Source organism: Suricata suricatta, chromosome 6 (assembly GCF_006229205.1).
Source record: "Suricata suricatta isolate VVHF042 chromosome 6, meerkat_22Aug2017_6uvM2_HiC, whole genome shotgun sequence".
NCBI lineage: Eukaryota > Metazoa > Chordata > Mammalia > Carnivora > Herpestidae > Suricata > Suricata suricatta.
Window position 1 is genome coordinate 10,948,917 of NC_043705.1, and position 24,331 is coordinate 10,973,247.

A 24,331-nucleotide genomic window follows, 5' to 3' on the forward strand; every position below is an offset into this window, starting at 1 on the left:
ACTCATGGAGCATCACTAATCAGCCCTCTATTCCTCTGACTGATGGGCATACATTTGTGCAGAAACATCTCCCTCACAGGTCCTCATGGAGTGATAATGCTTGCTGGTCTTGATCTGAGAGAATTAGAAAACTTGTAAGGTGTTACAAGACCCAGGTATTAAAGGGCTCTCAGCTGTGGGGATCAAGATGTCACTAGATAAGGTTTTTATCCTTGAAGAGTTTGGTTCAAGTGGGACTTTCCCCCCTTCATTTGCACAGGGTGGAAAATACCATAGGCACTCGAAGAATAGCTCAGCCCTGGAGAGAGAATGCATCCCTGTCGGGAGCCGCACCGGCCTCGCTGGATGACACGGTCACAGTAAGGAAATGGCAGACGTTTGCACGGCTCCTGCCATGAGAGGCGGAACTGGCTTCTCCTTCTGCTACTACTGCTCATGTGAAATTAAACCTGTTGCTATTGATTAGACCTCACAATGTTCCAAGTCAGGCCGATATTCCCCATATGAAAAAGCATATTCCTGCCCCTGCATAAGGGATTTTAGATCAAAGCGCTGCAGATGTTTGCCAAAAGGCTCTTCTAATGAGCCTTGCAGACACAAAACATAAGGGGGGCCAAGAACACAAGAGTTATGATTAACTCTGGCCTGGAGAAGAAGAGCCTAACTCAGAGATAAGAAACAGACAAGGAGCGGACATCAGTTGCTGCATACACCTTTGCTAATTGGAGCCACAAATACCCTCCCTTGTACTGACTTCAGCTATGAGGATGGATAAAAAACTAAAAACCCAGGTGCAAGGTCAACACACACAGGGCCTCCATTATGCTTACATCAAAGAAAGGGCTTTCTCTAGCAACTTGTTAACAAACATTCTTTCTCTTGTGGTTAATGAGCTAGATAAAATACTCCCAGCCTATCTTTATACAATTTAACCTATGTTTTAGTTTTAGCATTACGAACTTAAATAATGTGTATATTATCCTGTTTTTTCCTAAAAATATCTTGTTATTCTCTTGGTTGTAAAATTTATTCAACCTTACTGTGAGTGCATTGCATGATTTGGTTATAACATGTTAATGAAAAACAAAGTCATAATTATTGGCCAAAACCCAACCCGTACAAAATAAGATCGGTTTGGTACTTTCTTAACCTTGGGGACTGATGCCAAGAGTAAATTGGATGGTTCTACAAAAATACTTCTGTAAAACCTGTCTCTGTACACCTTTGATGACTAAAGCACCTTATCACTAAGAGTTAGAAACTGTAAACAATTTCTATTTTCTGATGTCATGTTATTGCTTCACGAATAAAGAAGACACCAAAGCAGACTGAAGGAGAGAGATGCCTGCTTGGTGATGAACAACAAAGAATAAAATCTGTGGCTCTCTCATCACTCTCTCGTGCCGACACCTGTCCACCCTCTCAGGGACCGCGGACCTGCTGGAGCCGGACCCTGGCACATCCCCTTACTGAACCAGAATCAGATGAAAGTTTTGAGCATATTATATTATATTAATGACTAATGACTTCAATAGTCTTTCTGGTTCTTTTTGAAGACCACATCAAGCCTGCCTATGGTGGCACCTTCAACCCCCTTCCTATATCCATCATCCTACACCTACACAAAGCATCTGCCCCACCACTATAAGTGCCAATGACCTTGGTAAGGCTGAAAGATCAGGAATCCAGAAGATACAGTAGGTGAATGGTGGATAAGAAGAGAAATAAAAGCTATTGGTCTTATAAAAAATGAAGAATCCTTAGACAGGAATGCAAAACCCAACAGAGTGGCCTCTCACTTCACAGTGACCCCCCGAGCTTCTTAGAACCTACACCATGATACAAAACAAAAACACCTTACTAACCACTAGAAAGCACAGGAGGCAGATGAGACAAATAACAGTAGGAAATCTAAGAATACTCGCTCCTTTTCAGACGCACGGTGAGCCAGAAATCTAAGAGCTGGCCACCCCTAAGCCAGATTCAAATTACTGACTGAAGCTGATCTTTCTGTTTTGGATGCTTCATTTTATAATGCCTTCTGGGACAACAGCATAAAACTACACCAAAATAATAATAAGTGGAGATCCAGAATGAGTCTCCGTAGATGTCTAACACAGGTTTGGTTTTGTTCAAAACAGAGAGCTTATAGCCACTAAAATGCCCGCTCCCATGAAATAATGGGTACCCTTTACTAAAATCAGTTATTATATTTAACTTTTCACTCTGATCACTGGAAAAAGATCTTTTCTTCCAATCCAACTTGATCTGAACACATTTTTAATATAAGGTGTTTTTTTGTTAATGTTTATTTTTGAGAAGGAGAGCAGGAGTAGGAGAGGGGCAGAGACAGGGGGACAGAAGATCGAAGGCAGGCTCCTTGCTGACAGTATGACCGGGTGCGAGGCATAAACTCACGGACCATGGGACCATGACCTGAGCCAAAGCTGAATGCCCAGGAACCCTGATCTGAATACCTTTTGCCTCACTTTATGGCTTTCATATTTACAGACCATGATCCTTACATGGAAGTTTCATAAGTCGTTCTAAAGTCCCATGCTAGATATCACAACGTCTGCAAATTTTTATTTAAGTAGTATTTATTCATTTATTTTGAGAGAGAGAGAGAGAGAGAGAGAGAGAGAGAGAGAGAGAGAGAGAGAGAACATACGCGCACATATGTGCAAATGGAGGAGGGGCAAACAGAGACAGGGAGAGACAGAATCCCAAGCAGACTCTGTGCTGTCAGTGCAAAACCTGATGAGGGCTCGAACTCATGAACCATGAGATCATGACCTGAGCCAAGATCAAGAGTGGGACACTTACCTGACTGAGCCACCCAGGCGCCCCTGCAAAAACATTTTATTTTCAAATAGCATCTTCTTCTGTTAGACTATTCAATGCAATTCAGTACACCGAAATAGTCCTCTTTATGTAACACAGGAAGCTTTTAGAATATTAAATCTATGACAAGCAATAGATCTTAGGAGTGGCCGCTCAAAAATCTCTTGCCCCTGAGCCACTGTGGAATACTGAATGTCAGATACCACGTGCACTTCCCTGAGTCGTACTATGATATCGTGTCACTGTAATGCCAAGCGCACTATGAAGGATAATCAGCAATGGGATCTGGCCAGACAGCCCACGGTTACAGCGTCGCTCCTCCAAAGTCATGACACTGGACTGTCATAAAGTCCAATGACGTCCCACAAAGTAGGGGAGGGGGCTTGGTTTCTGACAATCTTTGGTTACATCCCTAAAGCAGGGTTGCGCCTGTTACAACCATTTGCTCTTGGTCCTGGAGCTACCAGTAAATCCTTTAAAACAAATTATTGCCTTAACTGGGACAAAAAGAAAAGAATTTTAAAACCTCCGATAGACACAGGTCAAGAACCTCTTCCCCCTGAGTATTAAAGTGACAGACACCCTCTGGACTTCCTCTTTCATAGCTATCACAATCAGCAAAGCAATGCAACAACGGCAAAGATATATTTTTTTAGCTTGAGTTAAATAAACACTCTTCCTTGCTCCTTTCTGGCTTTCTGTTACTAGAAAATAGTGGTTACTAGAAACGCAAGAATTCAGGGTAGCAAAGGGCAGCAAGGAGAAGCATACGAAGCAGAAAAACTTAACAAAACTTCAAAGAGTTCATTGCAGCCCCCTGGGTATATATCACCGGCCTTTTTTGCAGGCTTTGGGAAGCAATGCGAGGGTGATTTAGGGCAAGAAAATATGGTGGCTTCGGAAAACACGGTGTTCAAAAAACATACAAATGAAAACAGAAGCCAAACTGAAGAAAATACATGCCAATCGCGTGTCTGAGAAAGGACCAGGAATGAGAATATAGAAAAAACAATTTTTTTTAGATTTCTTAAATTTATTTTTGAGAGAGAAGAAAGAGCATGAGTAGAGGAGGGGCAGAGAGAGGGATAGAGAGAACCCCACGCAGGCTCTGTGCTGTCAGGGCAGAGTCTGACATGGGGCTTGATCTCACAAACTGTGAGATCATGACCTGAGCCAAAATCAAGAATCAGATGCTAAACTCACTGAGCTACCCAGGCACTCTGGAGTATAGGAAAAGTCTTGTACAATAGTAAGATAAATGATCCAGTGTAAAAATGGGCAAACACTTTAAAAAGACATTTTCCCCAAGAAGACACATAAATGTCTACTGAATACATGAAAAGTGTTCGTCATCACTGGTCAGTGGAGAACTGTAAATTATGACCACAGTGAGACACTACTTTGGACTTGCTGGAAGGGCTATAAGATTATACAAATAGGGGCACCTGGGTGTCTCAGTCTGTCAAGCGTCTGACTTCAATTCAGGTCATGATCTCACGGTTCATGAGTTTGAGCCCCGTGTAGGGCTCTGTGCTGGCAGCTCAGAGCCTGGAGCCTGCTTTGGATTTTGGGTCTCTCCCTCTCTCTCTGCACCTCCCCGACTCACACTCTGTTTCTCTTTCTCAGGAAATGAATAAACCTTTAAAAAAAATTAGGTTATATAAATAAATATACGTACATGTATGTATGTGTATATGAATGAGGACCGTCAGGGCTGTGTGATGAAACTGGAGCCCTCACAGAGGTTGATTTTGGTGGGAATGTACAGTGGTGCAGGCCACTCCTAGATGCCGACCAAGAAAAACAAAACCTGTTTTGCACAGAGACCTCTGGGCAAAAGTTCACAGTGATTCTATTTGTGACAGCCCCCAAACAGGAAACCTTGTAATGTGTACCAACTGGTGAGTGGGTGAATGTGACGGGAGATGTCCTTACCACCGGAACACTACAGGTCAATAAAAAGGAACAAACTATAATAGACGCTACAACAGGAAGGAACATCAAAATCTTTAAGTAAGGCGAAGGAAAAAACGATGTATTATCTGACTCAATTTCAGTGAGACGCCCAGAAAAACAAATCTATGGAGACAACATATTGGTGGTCATCTGGGAATGAACAGAGCAGGAACTTCAAGCAAATGGGAGCACAGGGTCTCTTGGGGGGTGAGGAAACATTTTTTAAACTTTTTGTATGTATTTATGTTTATTTTGAGAGAGAGAGAGACAGAGTATGAGTAAGGGAAAGGTAGAGAGAGAGGGAGACACAGAATCTGAAGCAGGCTCCAGGCTCTGAGCTGTCAGCATAGCTGATGTGGGGCTCGAACTCACCGATAGTGAGATCATGACCTGAGCGGAAGTCAGGCGCCCCAAGTGTAAGGAAGCTTTTAAAACTTAATAGAAGCGATAATTGCATAACTCTCAACATTTCCTAAAAGATGACTGAAATATACAGTTAAAATAGGTAGAGAAGCTATACCTCAAGAACATTGTAAAAAAAAAAACAAACAATTGTGGGAAGAATGACAAAAATCCTCTTTTCTTCTTACACTTTAGCCAAAAATTATGGTGAAACTCAGCATGAGGGTGTTTTTTTTTCTATTCCTTCATGTATTCACCAAGCGTTTACTAAATGATAGCTATGTTCTCAAAATAGCTTTGTCTTCACCACCATGCTAGGTTAAAGCATCTGAAGATTGGGTCTTTTCCAGTATCCCTAGGAACCTGGCAGTGATCAGACTATTTATGAATCCATGGGCTTTTGAATCAGGGACAGGACAAGGCTGGACGTGGCAGAGTGGGAGAGTTCAGGATTGGCATTCCCCTTGGTGGGACCTCAGGAAGCTCTGCTAAGACTACCCAGTGGGTAAGCATCAGAGATCCAGTTCATCCGGGACTTCCGGGGGCGCCCAGCCAGGCAGCCGTCTTGACAAACACTGGGTGCTCTACACCCCCAATGTCAGCTCTGGGATACACTTCTAAAACTCGTCTCTTTCCTTAAATGAATAATTGTAACACTAAGCAAGCCCATTAATATGTACAAAGGTTATAAAAGTTTAATGCTCGGATAGAAGGCAGATTAGTCCAAGCTCTGGGAATTCTCAAAGTTTGTACATTTTATGACATGCAAAGGTGCTTTTCTTTTCTCCAATTTCTTTTGCTTTTTAAAAGCTATTTTGCAATAAGGTAACATTAAAAATAAAGATTAAAAATTTATTTATTATTTAGAGAGAGAAAAGAGAGAGAGCATGAGTGGGGAAAGAGCAAAGAGAGAGAGAGAGAGAGAGAGAGAGAGAGAGAGAGAATCTCAAGCACACTCTGAGCCCAATGCAGGACTCGATCTCACAACCATGAGATCACGACCTGAGCTGAAATCAAGAGCTGGATGCTTAACCGAATGAGCCACCCAGGTGCCCCCAAAGGATATAAAAAGAAAAAATAACACACATATTCTTTCAGACAACTAGGGAAAAGTTGAGTTTTCTCCAATCGAGCCTCAGTGTATGTCTAAGAAATATCTTAATTTTCTTAAAGACAAAATAGCTTGAATGTTAGGGCATCTACGTTTAGACTTCATGTTCTTTCCTTTTATCTGGCTCTGTGGTTCTGAAGCTCAAGGGCATGTGAAAGTTGCAAATAATTGCATATCCACACCCTAAATCACCATATGGATTTTCCAAAGTAGGATGACACTCAGGACCCATAGACCATAAAACGAATGTCATGATCAGGGGGGACTATAATAAAATCACTATAAGATTAGTGAGTTCGGATTTCTGAGCTGTTTTTGGCTTCTTGTTTTTTGTTTCTTGGGTTTTGTTTTTCTTGCTTGACTATAATCACCACTGGTATTTTCAAACCATACTGTTCAAACCAGATCTCAAAGCACCTTGTCAACAATTAATTTCTCACTGTTCTCTCAGAAAATAGACCAAAAACAAAAACAAACTCAAACCAAAAAAATCACGCAAAAAACCCCACAAAGAAACCCAAAAAACAGAACACTAAACCGTATCTATGGAGGAATGAAAAAATTGAGCTTGACAAAGCACTGGCTTTTCCCTCCATAAGACTTTAATGACCAATTTATTTGGCAAACATTATACCGAGCACTGATGCTCTGCAAGTCACAGATGCATGATGAATGCTTTCAAACTGCGGACTTTTATAACTTGAAAGGGCCCATTTTAAAGTTGTGACTCATTTATGAGTCTGAAAAGGCTATATCCGTATGGATGAATCAGACTCTGGGTGGCTAAGTTTACGAAGTATTACATTACCATCAACCACAAATTACAAATCCATTGATGAAATGCTTAGAGTTTACTTAGCAGCGGTGGAAACCTGAAGTGGTAAGAAATAATCTAATTACCCTGTACATGGTGATCAATGAAGATGCTGGCTGGATACTTCCCCAGCACTGCAAGGGATCTTTTATGACCACTTTGACAACTACCGAAGAAACCTGATCACAAGCAACATGCTTCAAACGTAAGAAAATCAACAGGAAATGAGCCATCACTAATGGTCAGGTCTTGGAAAAGAGTAGACCTCTCCAAGAGTCTCCTAAAGAATAGGAAATAAAATCACGGAGGGCTGATCGAGCAAGTGTTCAAAGACTCAGCTCCTCATATCACGTTCTCTATAACTAAAAAATAATAATAATAAATAGAACAAATAAGACTCTCAGATGCCATCAATCTCTTCCTCCTTGAAAAACTGGCTTATAGCATATAAAAGACAAACCAAACTACAGACTCTTCTGAAATGAGAAACTTGAAAATTAGAATCCAGACCATTTAAGCATTCTGAATGAAACCTGAAGCTGTTTTATTGAAAAAACATGGTCTAGAGAGAGGACGTGGGAAATGTATGATCTAGGAATAACAGATTCACACCTCATCACAAAATGTAACCACCACAAGGCTGATTCATTTCCTAGATGTAAACAACTACCACAAAGGAATAAGAGTGTATCCATTTTACCTTGGCATGTACAAAAACGGTGTGGAATTCAGGGCTCACATTCAATGGAAAAGTGGAACCCCAGATCATATACCTTTTATGAATAGGTGCTAAAAGTCTGGAGACCTTTGTAGTTACAAAATAGGACATTCTCACCACACAAAAGACTTTTTTTTATCGACTCCTTCGTTAATGCCAACGTCAGAAGACATAACCCATCCTTGTGTTCAAAAGCAGCTATTTTATGTGAAGTCTTATGCTGTTTAAAATTTTACTGTGAGACACAACTTGACTTTAATATTCCACAATGTACTGTCATAATAAAAGGAAGTTTGGGCTGCCTTTCAGAATCATCTTTCAGGCAATTAGAAAAGACACAATGTAGCAGACTATTAGTGACAGATTTTTTTTAAAAGAGACAAGTCTAACTTGATTAATGGAAGAACTAAAACAAACTTTTAAGATCCAGAATAATCGATTCTAAACACAACTGAAATGCCTCTCCTCAGGCTGTCTTTGATCATTCAAAAAATAAATAACCCAACCTGTTTTCACTTAACAGTTCTTAGTGGTGAAAATCACGTCTTAATCCATCTAAAATGCACGGTGGCATATGACCAGCTATACACAAGTTCCGTTGTTTGCTTCTCCAATTTTCCCACGCTGAAAAACAGCAAACCACTCTCTAGTCATTTTGAGGAAACCTTCCCTCTTAACTAACGCATACTAGTTACTGCACATGTAAACACTCCTGGAGATTGAGCAATGAGGCAAAGAGGAACAGTGTATTTATTTGGCCATCAGTGTCTTTCTTAACTGACTGAATCCTGCCCAGTGACAAACAGCACCTCCCATCTCTATGTTGTTACAGCTTGTGCGTGTCTGCTTCTCTGCCTGGTAACACTGCCACCAGAGTCCCCAGCTCCCCATTCCTTACCTTTTCTTTCTCTCTGTCTCAAACTTGGCCAACTCCCCTATATTTATAAGACCTGTAGCAAAAAGGAAAAGAATACTGTGCACAAAGTTAAAATCCCTTTCCATCTCTGAAACTTCCGTTACTGACATGTGCTAACTTGGGCTCCCAGAAGATATGGCCAAGCAAATACCCCTTTCTCCCCCTGGATTGTCCCGGGGCACCTGTACGTCTTAAGTATAGGTAAGACCTCTGAGAACTCTCATAGGAAAAAAGAAAACACAAAACAGGGGCACCTGGACAGCTCAGTCGGTTAAGCATCTGACTTCAGCTCAGGTCATGATCTCACCGCTTTGTAAGTTTGAGCCCTGCGTCGGGCTCTGTGCTGATAACTCAGAGCCTGGAGCCTGCTTCAGATTCTATGTCTCCCTCTTGCTCTTGGCCCTTCCGCTGCTTGCTCGCTCTCGCTCTCTCTCTCTCTCTCTCCCTCTCTCTGTCTCTCCAAAATAAATAATAAACAAAAAAATTAAAAACAAAACAAAAACCACAGCAAGATGATTTCCTTTGTGTAATACAGCCCCGGTCCACAGTATCTGCTCTTACTCCTCGTAAAAGAGTTTCCTTAAAGAGAGTGGCTGGTGAAGCGCACTTTGCATTGAACGCTCACCTGTGCTCTTTATGAAAAAGATGAGGCCTCAGAAAGTACAAGATTGAATAGTTCCCAGTTTTTAGGGTCCCAAAGGATGGGGCTTAGACTTTCTGTAAGACACAAATGTTCCTGAAGGTCTCTTGATAAATGTGATTAAATGCCTTGGCTTTAGTCTGCATGAACAAGAAATCCCTTATCAGCATGAGCCCACACTTTCCAAGTTGTTTTAGAAGAAAGTGCTCTTTCCAGGCTTGATATGTGCTACAACATAAGGGCCAAGCGAAACCAGAGAGGAAGGGGATGCTGGTCTAGCGCAGTCTCCGCCTGACAAATGTAGGCTACAGAAATGATGCCAGATCACTGCTACTCAGCTTCTTCCTGCCTTTCTCAAAAGAGGGGGGCGAGGAGAGGAAGAAAGAGAGAGAAAGGGAGAGTGGGAGAGAAATCAAAGAACAAAGGAGTTTTTATTCCTTACAGGTCAGTCAGAGGTACATGAGCTGCCAGGAGAAGTAATACCACCATCTCCTACAGGATGCCCTCCTCGTTAGCACAGAACATTTCAGAAGCGTCTAGATGAGCGGGGCTCAGGGGAGGGAGAGGGATACATCTACAAAGCAAACTTCTCTAGAAAGCCATTCACTTCTCTCTCTCTCTCTCAAAAGTTCTCTCCATTTAAAAAAATATTCTTGGACTTGATCTAATTAACTAAGAAGAATAGAATTTCTATTAGGTGTGAATCCTCCTTTAATATGGCCCAGAACCCTCGGGTTTGGTGGGGTTCGTTCAAATCCAAATTCCAAACCAAGGAAATTGGAGAGCTGTGTATTGAATGAAGTATTGCAAACTTCACAATAGGAGGAAGGAAGGATGGAAGGAAAGAAGGAAGGAAACATTTAAGACATGTGAGAAGTGGACAACATCATATCAAAATCCACTTTGTAACAACTAAGGCAAATTTCTTTTTTTAACCTCTGTATCTTACCAGTCATGATCTAGAGATTTTTGTGCAGAAAAATGGGAAGTCAAATGAAAAGCAAACTGGGGAAAATCTACCATCAAAATGCTGGTTAAGGATTTTCTTTTCTTTTCCACATTCACACAATTAGGAAATGTTATCTTTGGAAGAAAAAAAGCTTACCAGGACACCTGGATGGCTCAGGCGGTTAAGTGTCTGACTTCAGCTCAGGTCATGATCTCACATTTCATGGGTTCAAGCCCCTCATCGGGCTCTGTGCTGACAGCTCAGAGCCTGGAGCCTGCTTCCGATTCTGTGTCTCCCTCTCTCTCTGCCCCTCCCCCACTCATCCTCTGTCTCTGTCTCTCTCTCAAATATAAATAAATCTTTAAAACATTTTTTTAAAAAAGAAGAGGAAAGCTGATCAATCCATTTTGTTTGCAGCAAAGAAATGAAGACAGAAAGAAGTGGGTTGGTTGGCCTGAGGCCTCATAGCCCCTACATGGCTCAAGTGGAATGGTATCTCAGTGTCCCCGGTCTGGAGTCTGGTGTCTGCCCCTTCCCTGACAGCTACTGTTTGTGTCCTCCATGTAACCGCAGGTTCCAAACTCCCATTCCTGACGTGAAGTGGGCAACTTTCACTTTCCAGTGCCTTTTCATATGAACACAGGACTGGTCTGTCACTGCGCAACCTCAGCATGTTAAAAAACATCCACACCAGGGACTACGAGGAAGACGTGACTCTGTTTGCCTCAGGCCTTCTGAAGTCAGTGAAGGAACAGTTAACAACAGTTAAGATGGATGTTTTTAAAAAGAACATGTATGGCATGTGCACAATTCTGAGGCTATTTTATTTCACTGGCCCTTTGCAGAGTAGATGCACTAGGGAATCACTCATACAGACGTATATCCTATTAAAGTATGAAAAAAAAAAAGCTTTAAAAAAAGGGGGGGGCACCTGGTGGCTCAGTCAGTTAAGCATCCAACTTGGTTTCAGCTCATATCACGACCTCATGATTTGTGAGTTCGAGCCCCACATCGGGGCTCTGGGCTGACAGTACAGAGCCTGAGTGGGGCGCTCTCTCCCTCTTGCTCTCTCAAAATAAATAAATAAAATTTCTTAAAAGCTTTAAATTATGCTTTTACCCCCACCATTGTGCTGTTCTCTATAATTTCTAACTAAGGGCAATCTTCATAATTTAAATGGGTTTATCAGCCAACGTCTGCCATACTTATTCTTCAAACTTTATAGGTATATCTGCTCCAGAAAATGTCATAAGCCTCTAAATACCATGATTCTGAGCTAACAAAGCTTTAGCACAAAAGAGTCTATTTTTCCTTAAAAAGAATACTTTAGGGGTGCCTGGGGGGCTCAGTCGATTAAGCATAGGACTTTGGTTATGCTCTCACCCCTTCTAAGTTCAAGCCCCATGTTGGGCTCAGTGTCAACAGCTCAGAGCCTGAAATCTGCTTTGGATTCTGTCTCTCTCTCTCTGCCCCTCCCCTGCCTGCACTCTATCTCTTTAAAAAAAATGAACATTAAAAGTAACCATTAAAATAAATAAATAAATAGACTTCAATCCTTCATTTGCCATACTTAGTAAGAAAAGTTCTCAAAAAGATTCAGATACTCGATGTTAAAGCCTAGTCACTGCAGAATTTCTTGTAAAAATAAGACAAGCCAACAAACATGCTGCCCTCAGCTCCTTCCCTAGATCCCTTTAAAATGACTGTAGAGGGGCGCCTGGGTGGCTCAGTCGGTTGAGCGGCCGGCTTCGGCTCAGGTCACATCTCACGTTTGTGGGTTCGAGCCCGCGTCGGGCTCTGTGCAGACAGCTAGCTCAGAGTCTGGAGCCTGCTTCGGATTCTCTGTCTCCCTCTCTCTCTGCCCCTCCCCCTCTCATGCTCTGTCTCTCTCTGTATCAAAAATAAATAAAACATTTAAAAAAATTTTTTAAATGACTGTAGATAATTTCAAAACAAACAAAACAAACCAACAAGAAAAGCTTAAACCCAGAAGGACAGCAACGATGAATGACAAGGCAGTATTTGAAGTAAAAAGCCAACTACCATGTGAGAATGGACCTGCCTGACTCCCAGGCAGCAGAAGAACGCTAGACCAGGAGTGGTGAAACATAAAACGACAGCCATGTTGGCTGAGAACCAACCCCCGCCCAGCCCCGCTAAGAGTCAAGAATCCTTGGGACCAGTAGCTCTGCAAGTGGAGATCAGGAAAGAACTTTAAATGTGAGGACAGGTTCAAATCCTGTGTAAAAGCAGGAAGATACCTGCATTCCCTCCTCCACTCGATGCAGCTGGTAATGCTTTTGCAACCTGGCGCTAGCCAGGAAGTTTACAGTCAGGGAGAGGTCTGTGGGCTGCTGCAGGGCATCAAGCACCATAGTGAGAAAGCGACTATCCTACAACTAGGAAAACAAATAAAAGTTCACACATGAACAGTTGAGCTCTCTTCTCTGCCCTGTCTTCCAATTCCTAGGACGCTATCACCTTCATGGTAGGACAGGAGAAACAACTTCCCACAAGCCTGTCAGGTTGCTCAGGAAACAGAAAATAGGTAAAGATACTGAAATTGGTGTTCTGCACCCCCCACCCAAAGCACCCTGCAGTGAAGCCCACAGTGGACAAGTTCTGGATTTGCAGAGAAAGTTCCATCTCTCAACTCCTGAGTGCCTCGCTGTCAAGTACAAGCAAACAGCGGAGGTTACCTACCTACTTAAGGAAACCTCCTAAAATAGAACCCAAGGGTCGCCTGGGTGGCTCAGTTGGTAAACATGACTTCAGCTCAGGTCATGATCTCACGGTCCATGAGTCTGAGTCCTCCATTGGGTTCTGTGCTGACAGCTCAGAGCCTGGAGCCTGCTTCAGATTCTCTGTCTCCCTGTCTCTCTCTACCCTTCCTCCACTCATGCTCACGTGCGCGCGCGCTCTCTCTCTCTCAAAAAGAAAAACCATAAAAAAAATAGAAGCCAAAATCAACACAAAAATGAATCTTTGGGGAAACAATATATATACAAAGAGAAAAAAATATCAGAAGTTATCATTAACATCTCTGGACAAATAAAACAATATCTCTAACAATAAAAGCATAGTGCTATTTTTTTAATGGGCATTTAGGGATCAAAAATGAGATACTGGAAATCAATATATATTAAAAAGAAATTAAATTCCAATAGAAATTTTGGAAGATAAAAATGAGGTTATCCACATGGCAAAACACAGAAATAAAAATCATAAAATAACTCAAGAAAATGTCCAATAACTGAAGGACACTAATTCCAAGACTGAACAGGAATTAAATTCTCAGTACTCTAGACCAAAATAGACTCATACTAAGATATATCCTGATGCAATTGTAGAACAATGATCCTAAGAGCTTCCAGGGGTTGGGGGGGGAAGGCATGAAAAAGTGAGAATACTATCAGTCTGCTGGATCTTGGATACTAGAAGAAAATAAAGTCTTCAATATTCTGAGGGAAAGTCATTTCCAATCTAGAGTTTCATACCCAGCCTAGTTACCAAAGAAGCATGAGACAAGAGTGGCCATATATATAAGCTCAGGAGAAAACCTCTCTCTCGCCTGCTATCTTTTCCTAAAAGCTACTGGAGGAAGAATTCTACCAAAATGAAGGAATAAGAGAAAGGGAGAAATGAAGTTCAAGAAAAAGGGTAGGAGCACCTGGGTGGCTCAATTGGCTTGCATACAACTCTCAACTTCAGCTCAGGTCATGATCTCACGGTTCAAGAGTTCAAGCATGGAGCCTGCCTGGGATTCTCTCTGTGTCTCTGTCTCTCTCCCTCTCTCTGCCCCTCCCATGCTCTCTTTCACTCAAAATAAGTAAAATAAACTTTTAGAGAAAGGGTACGCAGCATACAAAGAAGCCAAAGGAAATCCCTAACATGATGGATGAGGAAGTTAGAAGCAAGAATTGTTTTTCAAGGTGAAATTGATAGATTGCTCAATATACACGAATCTAGCAAAAGAATATTTATAAAATGAGAGTGATTTCAGGAAAATAAAAAGCAAAATGCTAACAACATACTATTCTGTTCAACTACAAATACAGCATGTATAGGGTAGATGGAAATTACCCTTTTGGGAGTAGGGTCAGGAAGGGGGTGGTACGTGTGAAAAAAACACTCAAACCCCAACTTTCATAAAAATCTAGATGAAAAATCTAGTAGTTGCAAAATAAGCAATATCATTCTGAAATATGAAAAGCAGTTTTCAAAAACTCAGCTCAATGAACTTCAAGTGACTGCTTCTATAAAAATCGAAATTGCGAAGGGGCATTATAAGTTTGCTACTTTGGCAACAAGCGTCACATAGATAATTTTCTTCTTTAAATTATGATAATATATATTATATAATATAATGTAAAATATAAATATAATACAACTTTGGTTTTCAAAAGCTAAATTTAAAAAAATCTGGTTACTACAAAGAACAAATATGTAACAGTTCTATAAACTATTAAATCATTGCTGTCTATTGCTAATTTCAACTTGGATTTTCTTAACCAAGGTCACATGAGATCTCCCCCCTCATTATGACAGAGTTCCTTCTATTTATGTAACAAATCTATTTTTGTTTGTTTGTTACATGGCAAGGTTAAGATCACTGACACTATTTACTAATGAATTCAGACTCACTGGGAAGCGCCTGAATTCTGAGAATGTGTGTCTAGCTCTAAACCACCAGAGCACCTCAGACAATAAAACAAATACACACTTCCCCGTCTTACTAATTGTTGAGTTCAGTAAAAACCAAATATTATTCCTGTAAGCTCCTTACCATCAATCCCACGAACACCATTATAAACAGGCACTACTGTCAAAGAACCACACCGAGATGTTCCCTGAAGTTCAGACAGCCTGAATCATCACGTTTCCACTGGATTTCTGTTTCAGCAATAATCCAGGCTGTAACCAATATGGCACCAGCACGATTCGATATCACCACTGAACACATATCTCCCCTGAGATTTGTTTCCAAGTCTTCCCACAGGTTACAAAGACAGCCCTCTATTGCAAACTCATCAGATCAGAAAGAAAAATACATCATCAAGGCATTACTGTAAGCAAACCGGTTAAGCAAAGTTTCGTCAGACTCGTTTCAAAGCAGCCCACTGGCGAATGCAATGTTTTCAAGGGTGAGTCCCTTACGTGGGCCCCTGGTCTACATAAAACGTGTTCTTTCTCCAACTTCCCAGAACACCATATGGCAAAGTACGTTCTCAGGAAAAGAAACAAACTTACCTTTCACACGCTCGGACAGTCCATGCGGCAATTATCCATAAGGAGATACTAAAAACCAAGAGTACAGTTCCTGGACAGATAGTCATTAAAGTCTTCATAACAAAACGTGTATTGAAGTTTATCTTATTAAGTGCTCCAATGCTTCTGGAGGAGGCATCAGTGAAAAGTTTGCTATGTAAAAGCATGACTCTGGCAATCAGATAGAGTCTTAAGAACATTGGTATAGATAAAATAATGTCCACATCAGCGGTGGTTGTGGATGGGGCATAGGAGAAGGCAAGCCGGGCCGTCCATGTGAACGTATAATTCCCAGGTATGGGATGAATAGCACACACCAGTATTTCCAAGCAGATGAAGAAAATACGCTCATAAGTCATGGCTATTCTCCAGTCATCTGCTCCATTGTCCACCATGAACAACTGAAAAAATAAAGTAGAAAATCAGCTTCAGTATGGCATGAACGGTCCACAACGCGTTAGTGCAGATTTTAAAGATACGTAACAGGGGATGTTTTAGCAATCACGGCAACGTAAGATTCTAACGCTTAAATGCTATCCAGGCACGCTATTTTTAGAAAATGGCATTGGCACCAAAAGATAACTTGGTTTTACAAAAATTAAAATGAGAAACTTGCTACACAGGAGCTGAGATTATTCCAGGGCCGATGCTCCTGGATGACTGTGTAAGTGGCATCATTTTAAGAGAAGGGGTTGCACCCGTCAGCAAAACACCCCCCTCAGTGATGAAGCCGCAGTGGACTTGCCTTAGGAACAGCCTGTTCTCCTCATCAAGGGTCTGGATCTAAACCTTCCTCAGTCATAACCGTGTGCTCAGTGAAATCTATTTATTACACCTCTGCGGTCTGTTATGGCCTGTAACGCGACTGTACATGAGCGTCCTTACGGGAAATGCTACTGGCTTCGGGGAGAAAACCACAAGGGACTAGAACAAGTGTGGCCGAAACACTCTCTCCAGTTTCTCCACCTACTGCTCCACCTTCTCTTTCCTTCTGTTCTCCCTTAGCCTTCCCTTGGATTATTCATTTGTTTCCAATCTTTCCTTCTTCTTCTTTTTCTGTAATATTTTAAGGATTCTTTTTCTTTAAATGTTAATTTTTGAGAGACAGAGAGAGAGAGTGTGTGAGAGGGGAAGGGGCAGAGAGAGAGGGAGACACAGCATCCAAAGCAGGCTGCACTCCAACTTCCCAGAACACCATATGGCAAAGAGCCCGATGTGGGGCTCAAACCCACGAACTGTGAGATCATGACCTGAGCTGAAGTTGGACACTTAACTGACTGAGCCACCCAGGCACCCCTCCAATCTTTCTTTAATAAAAGTTCTTTCTAAAAATGTCTGTCACTCTGGGGCCCCTAGGTGGCTCAGTCAGTTAGGCATCAGACTCTTGATATCAGCTCAGGTCATGATCTCACGGTTGGTGGAATTGAGCCCTGCATTGGGCTCTACCCTAATGGTACAGAACTTGCTCAGGATTCACGCTCTCCCTCTCTCTCCCCCATCTCTTCTTGCACTCTCGCTCAAAATAAATAAACTAAAAAATAAACTTCATCATTCCCCACGCCACAATGAAAAAAATAATGAAGAGGATGAGATAGATACATATGTAAGTAGATAGACAGGTGGGCAGACATTGAAAGAGACAGAAAAGAATGTTTCATGCATCTTCCCTGGCTTCTCAGTAAACGAGGCCACCAGGCTCTGGGAGTCTGTAAACAACCAGAGGCATCATCTGGAAATGTGCAGGGACATTTCTGACTGCACAGTGACTTGTGGGGGCTCCTGGCATTTGGAGCCAGGAAGCCAGGGGTGCCAAACACGCTGTAATTCTGGGAGTCCCACGCGCAAGAAAGACCTGCCTGCCAGAATGCCAGTGGCGCTCCCCCACTAAAAAAGATGACATATTCTTTGCCTTTTGGTAAGTACCCAACTCAAGCAGAAAGCATGAGAGGAAAGCCACCCAGAATGAGAACAGTGCATTCTCAGGTAAGTGAACAGTGGAGGCAGGCAGGGTGGGTCTGCTCTAAGGTTGGAGCCCAGGTGCTCTGCTCTTGAGGAGTGAGGAAAGCAAGTCTCCATGTTGGCTGCAAGTCCCATTCTAGGCTAATTATCCTGCAGGCAAAGCCTTTTCCCATGCTACTATCCCAATAATGCTCTCAGTGTTAGTTTGCAGGGACAGGAGCCTGACAACTTTCTGGGACGTCAAGGAGACAGAGAGCCAGCAGAATCTCTCACGCGCATACCAAATGTTAACAACGTAAGGTACATTTGGCAACATAATGGCTTGAGTTTTGCCCTTATCGTTAGTTTCCAGCTAGGGACTTTCAAAGTCCCTAATAGACAGCGAAGATGTTTTTCCAGCTTCCAGGAAAGAAACAGGTCACAAATACAGAGCAGGACAAGTTGACTATAGAAATATTCTTGTTTGGGGACACCTGGGTGGCTCAGTCAGTAAGGCGTACGGCTGTTGGTTTTGGCTCAGGTCATGATCTCACGGAATGAGATGAAACCCTACATCTGGCTCTGTGCTGACAGCACTGAGCCTGCTTGGGATTCTCTCTCTCTCTCTCTCTCTCTCTCTCTCTCTCTCTCTGCCCCTCCCCTGCTGGTGAACGTGCTTGCATTTTCTCTATCTCCAAATAAATAAATAAAACTTAAAAAAAAGAGAAATATTCTTGGTTAGTCTCAGCCCTCTAGTACCATACTGACATAAAGGATTCCAATAACAGACACAAGAAGATTGATGGGTATACTGGTAGAAGCCTGCTCAACTCTGTCTCAGCCAGCGTTGGGATCCCAGAATCTCTTGAGATGTTTACATCCAAAAGAATGTACCTTCACCTAGTTACTCTGAGAGGCTATATACATTCCAAAGATGCTGTCACTGCCTTCTTTAGAAACTGCTGTCAGGGCCTGGCACAAGTCACATAAGAAAAGTAATCTTGTTATTTAAATCCACATTTCCGTTTCTACTGAAAATGGTATAACCCAGCTTGATTGTGTACTTTCTTCCCCCAGCTTGACTCTGGATGGCTTGGCAAAACATCATATCTACCCTCAAAGGGTCACCAAGCCACCAGATAGTCCTAAGCTGTGCCGCAGACTCGGAGGGCAATTCCAAGTCAGGCTTTCCACGCTCCGTTCTGGGCAAGAGTGGCATAAATGCAGACAGCTGCCTTCCCAGGTAACTGGTGAAATGCCAGGTGAGATAGGAGAATTCTGACTGCTCCCAAAGGGTCTCCTATCTTTCCAGGACCGGCGCCCTCCCTCCATCACTCACAATGCACCTGCTCCTTGGACCTGCTCGCCTCCTTAACTGGGCTGGTTCCCACCATTTATGCCCATCTCAACTGTGACCTCACCAGCATTCACAGATGCCCACCTCCCTGTTGCATGCAGGTGGACCAGCCCCAGTGCCCTCCAAGTCGGGACCCGCTGTCCGTGGTGCTGAGATGGACTGGGACCACCTGTGCCTTCAGGCTTGGCTGAACCCTCAGCATCACACAGGACTATTCCCCCATCCTCCCTAGCACCTGCTCTGAATAATCACCTTTCCCCTCAAAGGCCTTGCCTTTCCCCTAATGTCAGAAATGCTCTCGGGGCGCCTGGGGGCTCAGTCGATTGCGCATCTGACTTCAGCTCAGGTCATGATCTCACAGATCGTGAGTTCAAGCCCCATGTCAGGCTGTGTGCTGACAGCTCAGAGCCTGGAGCCTGCTTCAGATTCTGTGCCTTGCTCTCTCTCTGTCCCTTCCCTGCTTGCACGCTCTTTCTCTCTCTCTCAAAAACAAATAAATGTCAAAAAAAAAAGAAAGAAAGAAATGCCCTCTATTTTCTACTTCGGCCACCATCACACCAGATCTTACCCCTCTCCCCTTGTTTTCTGATAAGAAAAAAATCTAAAGCAATGTATACCCCAAACCAGTTCTCCTGCATGAAGAATCTGGTTTCTGTGCTTCCTCTCCCATCTAGTGGATGGGGTCAAAGGGAAAGAAACAAAGGAGAACCCCTCCCCATTCCTACTACCACCCCTGCCCCCAGCTCTGTGTGCCACAGGTGACATTTTCTCAGTTCCCTTTCATCCCCCAGCATGCCCATGTGGCTTTTGCCGCCACTCGCCTGCCAACACTACTATTGGGAAGGTCACTAAAGACACCTTAATTATGAAATCCAGTCCTTCCATCTTACTTGATTATGAAATCCAGTTACTTCCATTTTACTTGACCTGCCTGACATTAAACATTCCTTCCTTCCTAAAAAAGATCTCTTCTCTTGGCTTGTGTGACATATGACTTTTTTTTTTTTTCCATCTGCACCACTCAGAAGGATCCAGCCCTCTTTCCTTTAAATATCCACCTTCTTCTAAGCTTCTTCTTGATATTAGCTCAGGTCATGATCTCATGGCGTGAGATCAAGCACCACGTTGGGCTCTGTGCTGAGCATGGAGCCTACTTGGGATTTTCTTTCTCCCACTTTCTCTGCTCCTCCCCCACTTGTGCTCTCCCTCTCAAAATGAATAAACTTGAAAAACAGTCCACCTTCCTCCTCCCTCCCCAGTTAAGTGCCACTGGTCTCCTGAGGACCATCTCTGACATTTGCCTCACTCTGTACTTAACTGGGCTGTCTCCACGACCAGAGTCTTCTACTTGAAAGCTACCTCTATCCTTTAATGACCTTGGTAAAAATGTCAATTACATCAGCCACCTGCTATCAAGATGAAAGCCATTCAAAGGGGCCAGTTCTGCAGTCTGGTTTTGTGTATCTCTTCAACCCCAGTGCCTAGTCCCCTTACCTTTTCCCTCTGGCTGCAGAGATTCCAGAACACACTATCTTAATGTTGCTTCTATGTGTTTATGGATTCTGCTCCACGGCCTGGAAAGTCTTCCCACCTAGCAGACTCCTATTAAGACCAAGGAGCCATGCTCACTTCTTTTTAGGACATTGTGCGTGCCCTTGCCAAACCTAGAAACTCCCTCCTCTATTCCATGATTCCCATATATGCCTCTTATTAATGGTTACTGATACCACAGAGGGAGAGTAAGGATTTCCTTGTTAGATTATCACCCCCACTTGTCTGTGAGGCTCCTTGGGGATAGGAACCACGTCTACCTAGAAAAGAACAATAAATGCTTTTTAATGAACTGCCTTGTCACATTTTATTTAATACTGACTACCTTAATCACTGCATAGGTCCTAACATTCATTGAATCTGCTCATGGAAAATGGGAATATGAAAACGTGATAGAAATGAAGTAAAGCTGGCCATGCTTCAAATCTGTACAGAACACATCCTACTAAATGCTGAGGCTTTATGGCAACATCATTTTGCAATTCCCTAGGAAGTCCAGAGAACATTCTTCTTCCGTAACTTCCCCAGAGAAACTTTCTATCATGTGGTCACTTTTTACTACAAGGGGTTTCATCCACACCTCAAATGAGTTTATTCTGGCTTCATTTTATCACGCTACATATTTCAAGGCCGGAGTTAAGGAAAAATAGAAAAAAAAACACATTTTATTCTACTCTGCATATCATCTCCAGCCTTGCCTGCTGCTTATTCAGTCATTTGCTAAATATCCAGTGTACTGAACACTCACCACACACCAGGCACCGTGCTACATTCTGGCCGTATGACAGGACTGACAGCAGACAGAGGGTCTGCTCTGGGAGGCTGACTTGCACCAGGAAAAGAAAGACAAAGTCAAGAGAGCAGGCTCGAAGCAATTTGATAAAGCAATGATGTCTGTGGACACTGCCCTGAAGGAAACAAACAAGTGATAAAAAGAGAAAAACACACTGGACGTGACAGCAGATATGGGCGCCGGGGAGACGTGCACAAGTTCCTGAGACAGGAGGGGCCAGTCCCATCAACAGCCAGGAAAAGAACCTTCGAGGCAGGGGAAACGGCACAGGGTAAGGGCATGAGCTTTATAAAGCTGAGTGTGCTTAAGGAAAGAAAAGAATACCAGGGGTATTTGAAACTAAATGATCACGGGGCCGAGTGGAAGGAGACGAACTGGAAGAGACAAATAGGCATCAGACATGCAGGATGTTGTTGGCTGTGGCATCCACACTGGATCTCGTTCCAGGCTCCACAGCGATTCACTGAAGGGTATTAGGCATGATCTGGTTTATTGCCTTAAGGGTTCGTCTTTACTTTAAGGGATACCAGAGGACACAGGGGAGGAAGGACTACAGCGTCTGATTGGCTGTAGTTAGTATCCCCATGACCTGGACTGGGGGGGTGGGGTTGCCATGGAAATGGAGATAGTGGGCGCGCTAGAGATATAGTTTGCAGATCTTGCTAGAACTTGCAGAGGGGCAGAATGTGGGAGTGATAAAAGAAAGAAAAGAATCCTAGGTGGCTGAGTTTCTACTCTGGAAAACACAGTGGATGGCCGTGCCATTTCCTGAGTACAGTGGGCTGGTGGCGGGGGGGAGGGAAGCAAAGATTCTACATTGGCCGCTCTCATCTGAGCACGGACACCAAGCAGGCAGCAGTATATGCAAGTCACTGAGAGGAGAAGTCTGGACCAGGGGAATGAACTTGGAAGGTAGTCAGGTCATTTTCTGAGATCGGTGGGAAAATTCGAGGAGGTGGAGAGAAAAGGACAGGACACAAGGCCAAGTCCAGAAGGACCCCACACCCAGAGGGCAGCTGGAAGGTCAAGCAGTCTGTCAAGCAGGGCTGTCCATCGAAATTGTACAATCATATTTCTCTAGAGAAAATGGAAAACATTCTTAACCTCCCAGCTATTCAACACCAGAATCCATGTATTAAAATCCACCTGTAAAAATACTCCCATTAGATTGCATATGATCAAAATACAGATGGGTTTCAAGCTCACCTGGGGGGGAGTTAGAGTAATCAGAATGATGGATGCCAAGACATCTTTATACTCGTTTTTCACGCTGATGCTAATGAGCAAGACTTTAGGGGCAATGCATGATGACGTTTCAATCTGTTTGCATTCTAGAGCTACGGTTAATGGTCTTCGCCGGAGGTCTAAAGTAGCCAGCAGGCATAACACAGAGTCTGTCCCCAGAAAATACCCCTCCGCACCAGCTTGAACTTCCCAATGCAACTGTGTGTTATCTGCCCTGAGACCCTTGAAGCCCACTCTCCGAGATGAACTGGCAGTGGAGGCCACGAAGCAGGAAGAGGGGCTGGAGCTCAGGGAGAGAGACCTTCCTCAGGGTCAAGTCACTTGCCGGCGTGGGGACCTCTGCCCTGCCAACTCTCCAGAGTGAAAGCTCAGGCGCTGAAGCCCCAGCTGCCTTCTGCGTGGTCTCTCCTCCCCAGTGAGGTTACAGGCTCTGCAGTCTGATCTGGGACAGCGTCTTACATGTCCCGCGTTTCCTTTCTAGCAAAGGGTCCAGGGCAGGCTCAGCACAAATGTGGGGCTTAAAAAATAGATACTGAATAAAATAACTGTAGTCGTAGATTTGTTAAGAAAGTAAATAGAGGTAAAATAACCAAGAGAACTCCGAAAAGTAAGAAAAGTAAGAAAGAAGAAGCCCCAACAGATTATTAAAGAAATGATTTTTTTTAAGTTTATTTTATTTATTTCAAGAGAAAGAAAGCATTGGAGGGGAAGAGGGGGAGAGAGAAAGAATCCCAAGCAGGCTCCATACTGTCAGTGCAGGGCCCGATGTAGGGCTCAAACTCACAAACTGTGAGATCATGACCTGAGCCAAAATCAAGAAGCGGATGCTTAATGGGTGAAGTGGGTGGCTCAGCTGATCACACAATTGACTTCGGCACAGGTCATAATCTCATGGTTCATAGGTTCGAGCTCTGTATCGGGCTCTGTGCTGACAGCTCAGAGCCTGGAGCCTGCTTCCAATTCTGTGTCTCCTTGTCTCTCTGCCCCTCCCTTGCTTGCATTCTGTCTCTGTCTCTCAAAAATAAATGAAACATTAAAAAAAAAAGAGTTGGATGCTTAACTGAGTCACCCAGGTGCTCCTAAAGTAATAATTAAAACCATATAATACTGGCATACAAAATAAATGAGGGTGAAATAGAACAGAATAGAAAGTCCAAAAATGACCCAATACGCAGATAATCTCATAGTGCTGTAGAGGAAAACAGTCAAACCAGGAAACACAATAGAGTTTATTGAAAAATGACTTGGGAACAACTATACAGCCATCCGGAGAAACAAAGTTGAACTGATGCCTGAATCCAAATATACCAAGAAAAACTCCAGGTGGGCCAAAAATTTAGATATTAGAAAGATTTAGACAAAGAAACTACCAACATATTAGAAGAAACTGCGTAAGAATTACTTTGTAGAGCGCCTGGGTGGCTCAGTCAGTTAAGCGGCCGACTTCGGTTCAGGTCATGATCTCATGGTTCGTGGGTTTGAGCCCCTTGTCGGGCTCTGTGCTGACAGTTAGCTCAGAGCCTGGAGCTGCTTCGAATTCTGTGTCTCCCTCTCTCTCTGTCCTCCTCCCACTAATGCTCTGTCTCGCTCTCAAAAATAAACAAAAATAAACAAACATAAGAATAAATAAACAAATAATTACTTTGTAAGCTCACTAAAAGGAAGGCCTTTTAACTGACAAAAACCCCAAAGCCTTAAAACTACATCAAACTTCTGTTTTCTGCACTTAGCCAAAAGTATAACAAAAGAGAGTAAAAAGAAAACCACCACGTGGGGAAAATGTTCACAACTGTTATCTGAACTGAAAGTGTTCACAACAAAAGACTCAT

General features: G+C 43.0%; 1 protein-coding gene across 2 annotated transcripts in view; it reads right to left on the reverse strand.

Annotated features, from left to right (window-relative positions):
• KCNN2 (potassium calcium-activated channel subfamily N member 2) overlaps nucleotides 1-24,331 on the reverse strand; it is a 163,727-nt gene that overhangs the window by 100,689 nt on the left and 38,707 nt on the right. For both annotated transcript variants that reach the window (XM_029941948.1, XM_029941949.1), the window contains exon 4: nucleotides 15,601-16,019. In XM_029941948.1, coding sequence (XP_029797808.1) covers nucleotides 15,601-16,019 — 419 coding nt within the window. The remainder of the gene's footprint in view (nucleotides 1-15,600; nucleotides 16,020-24,331) is intronic.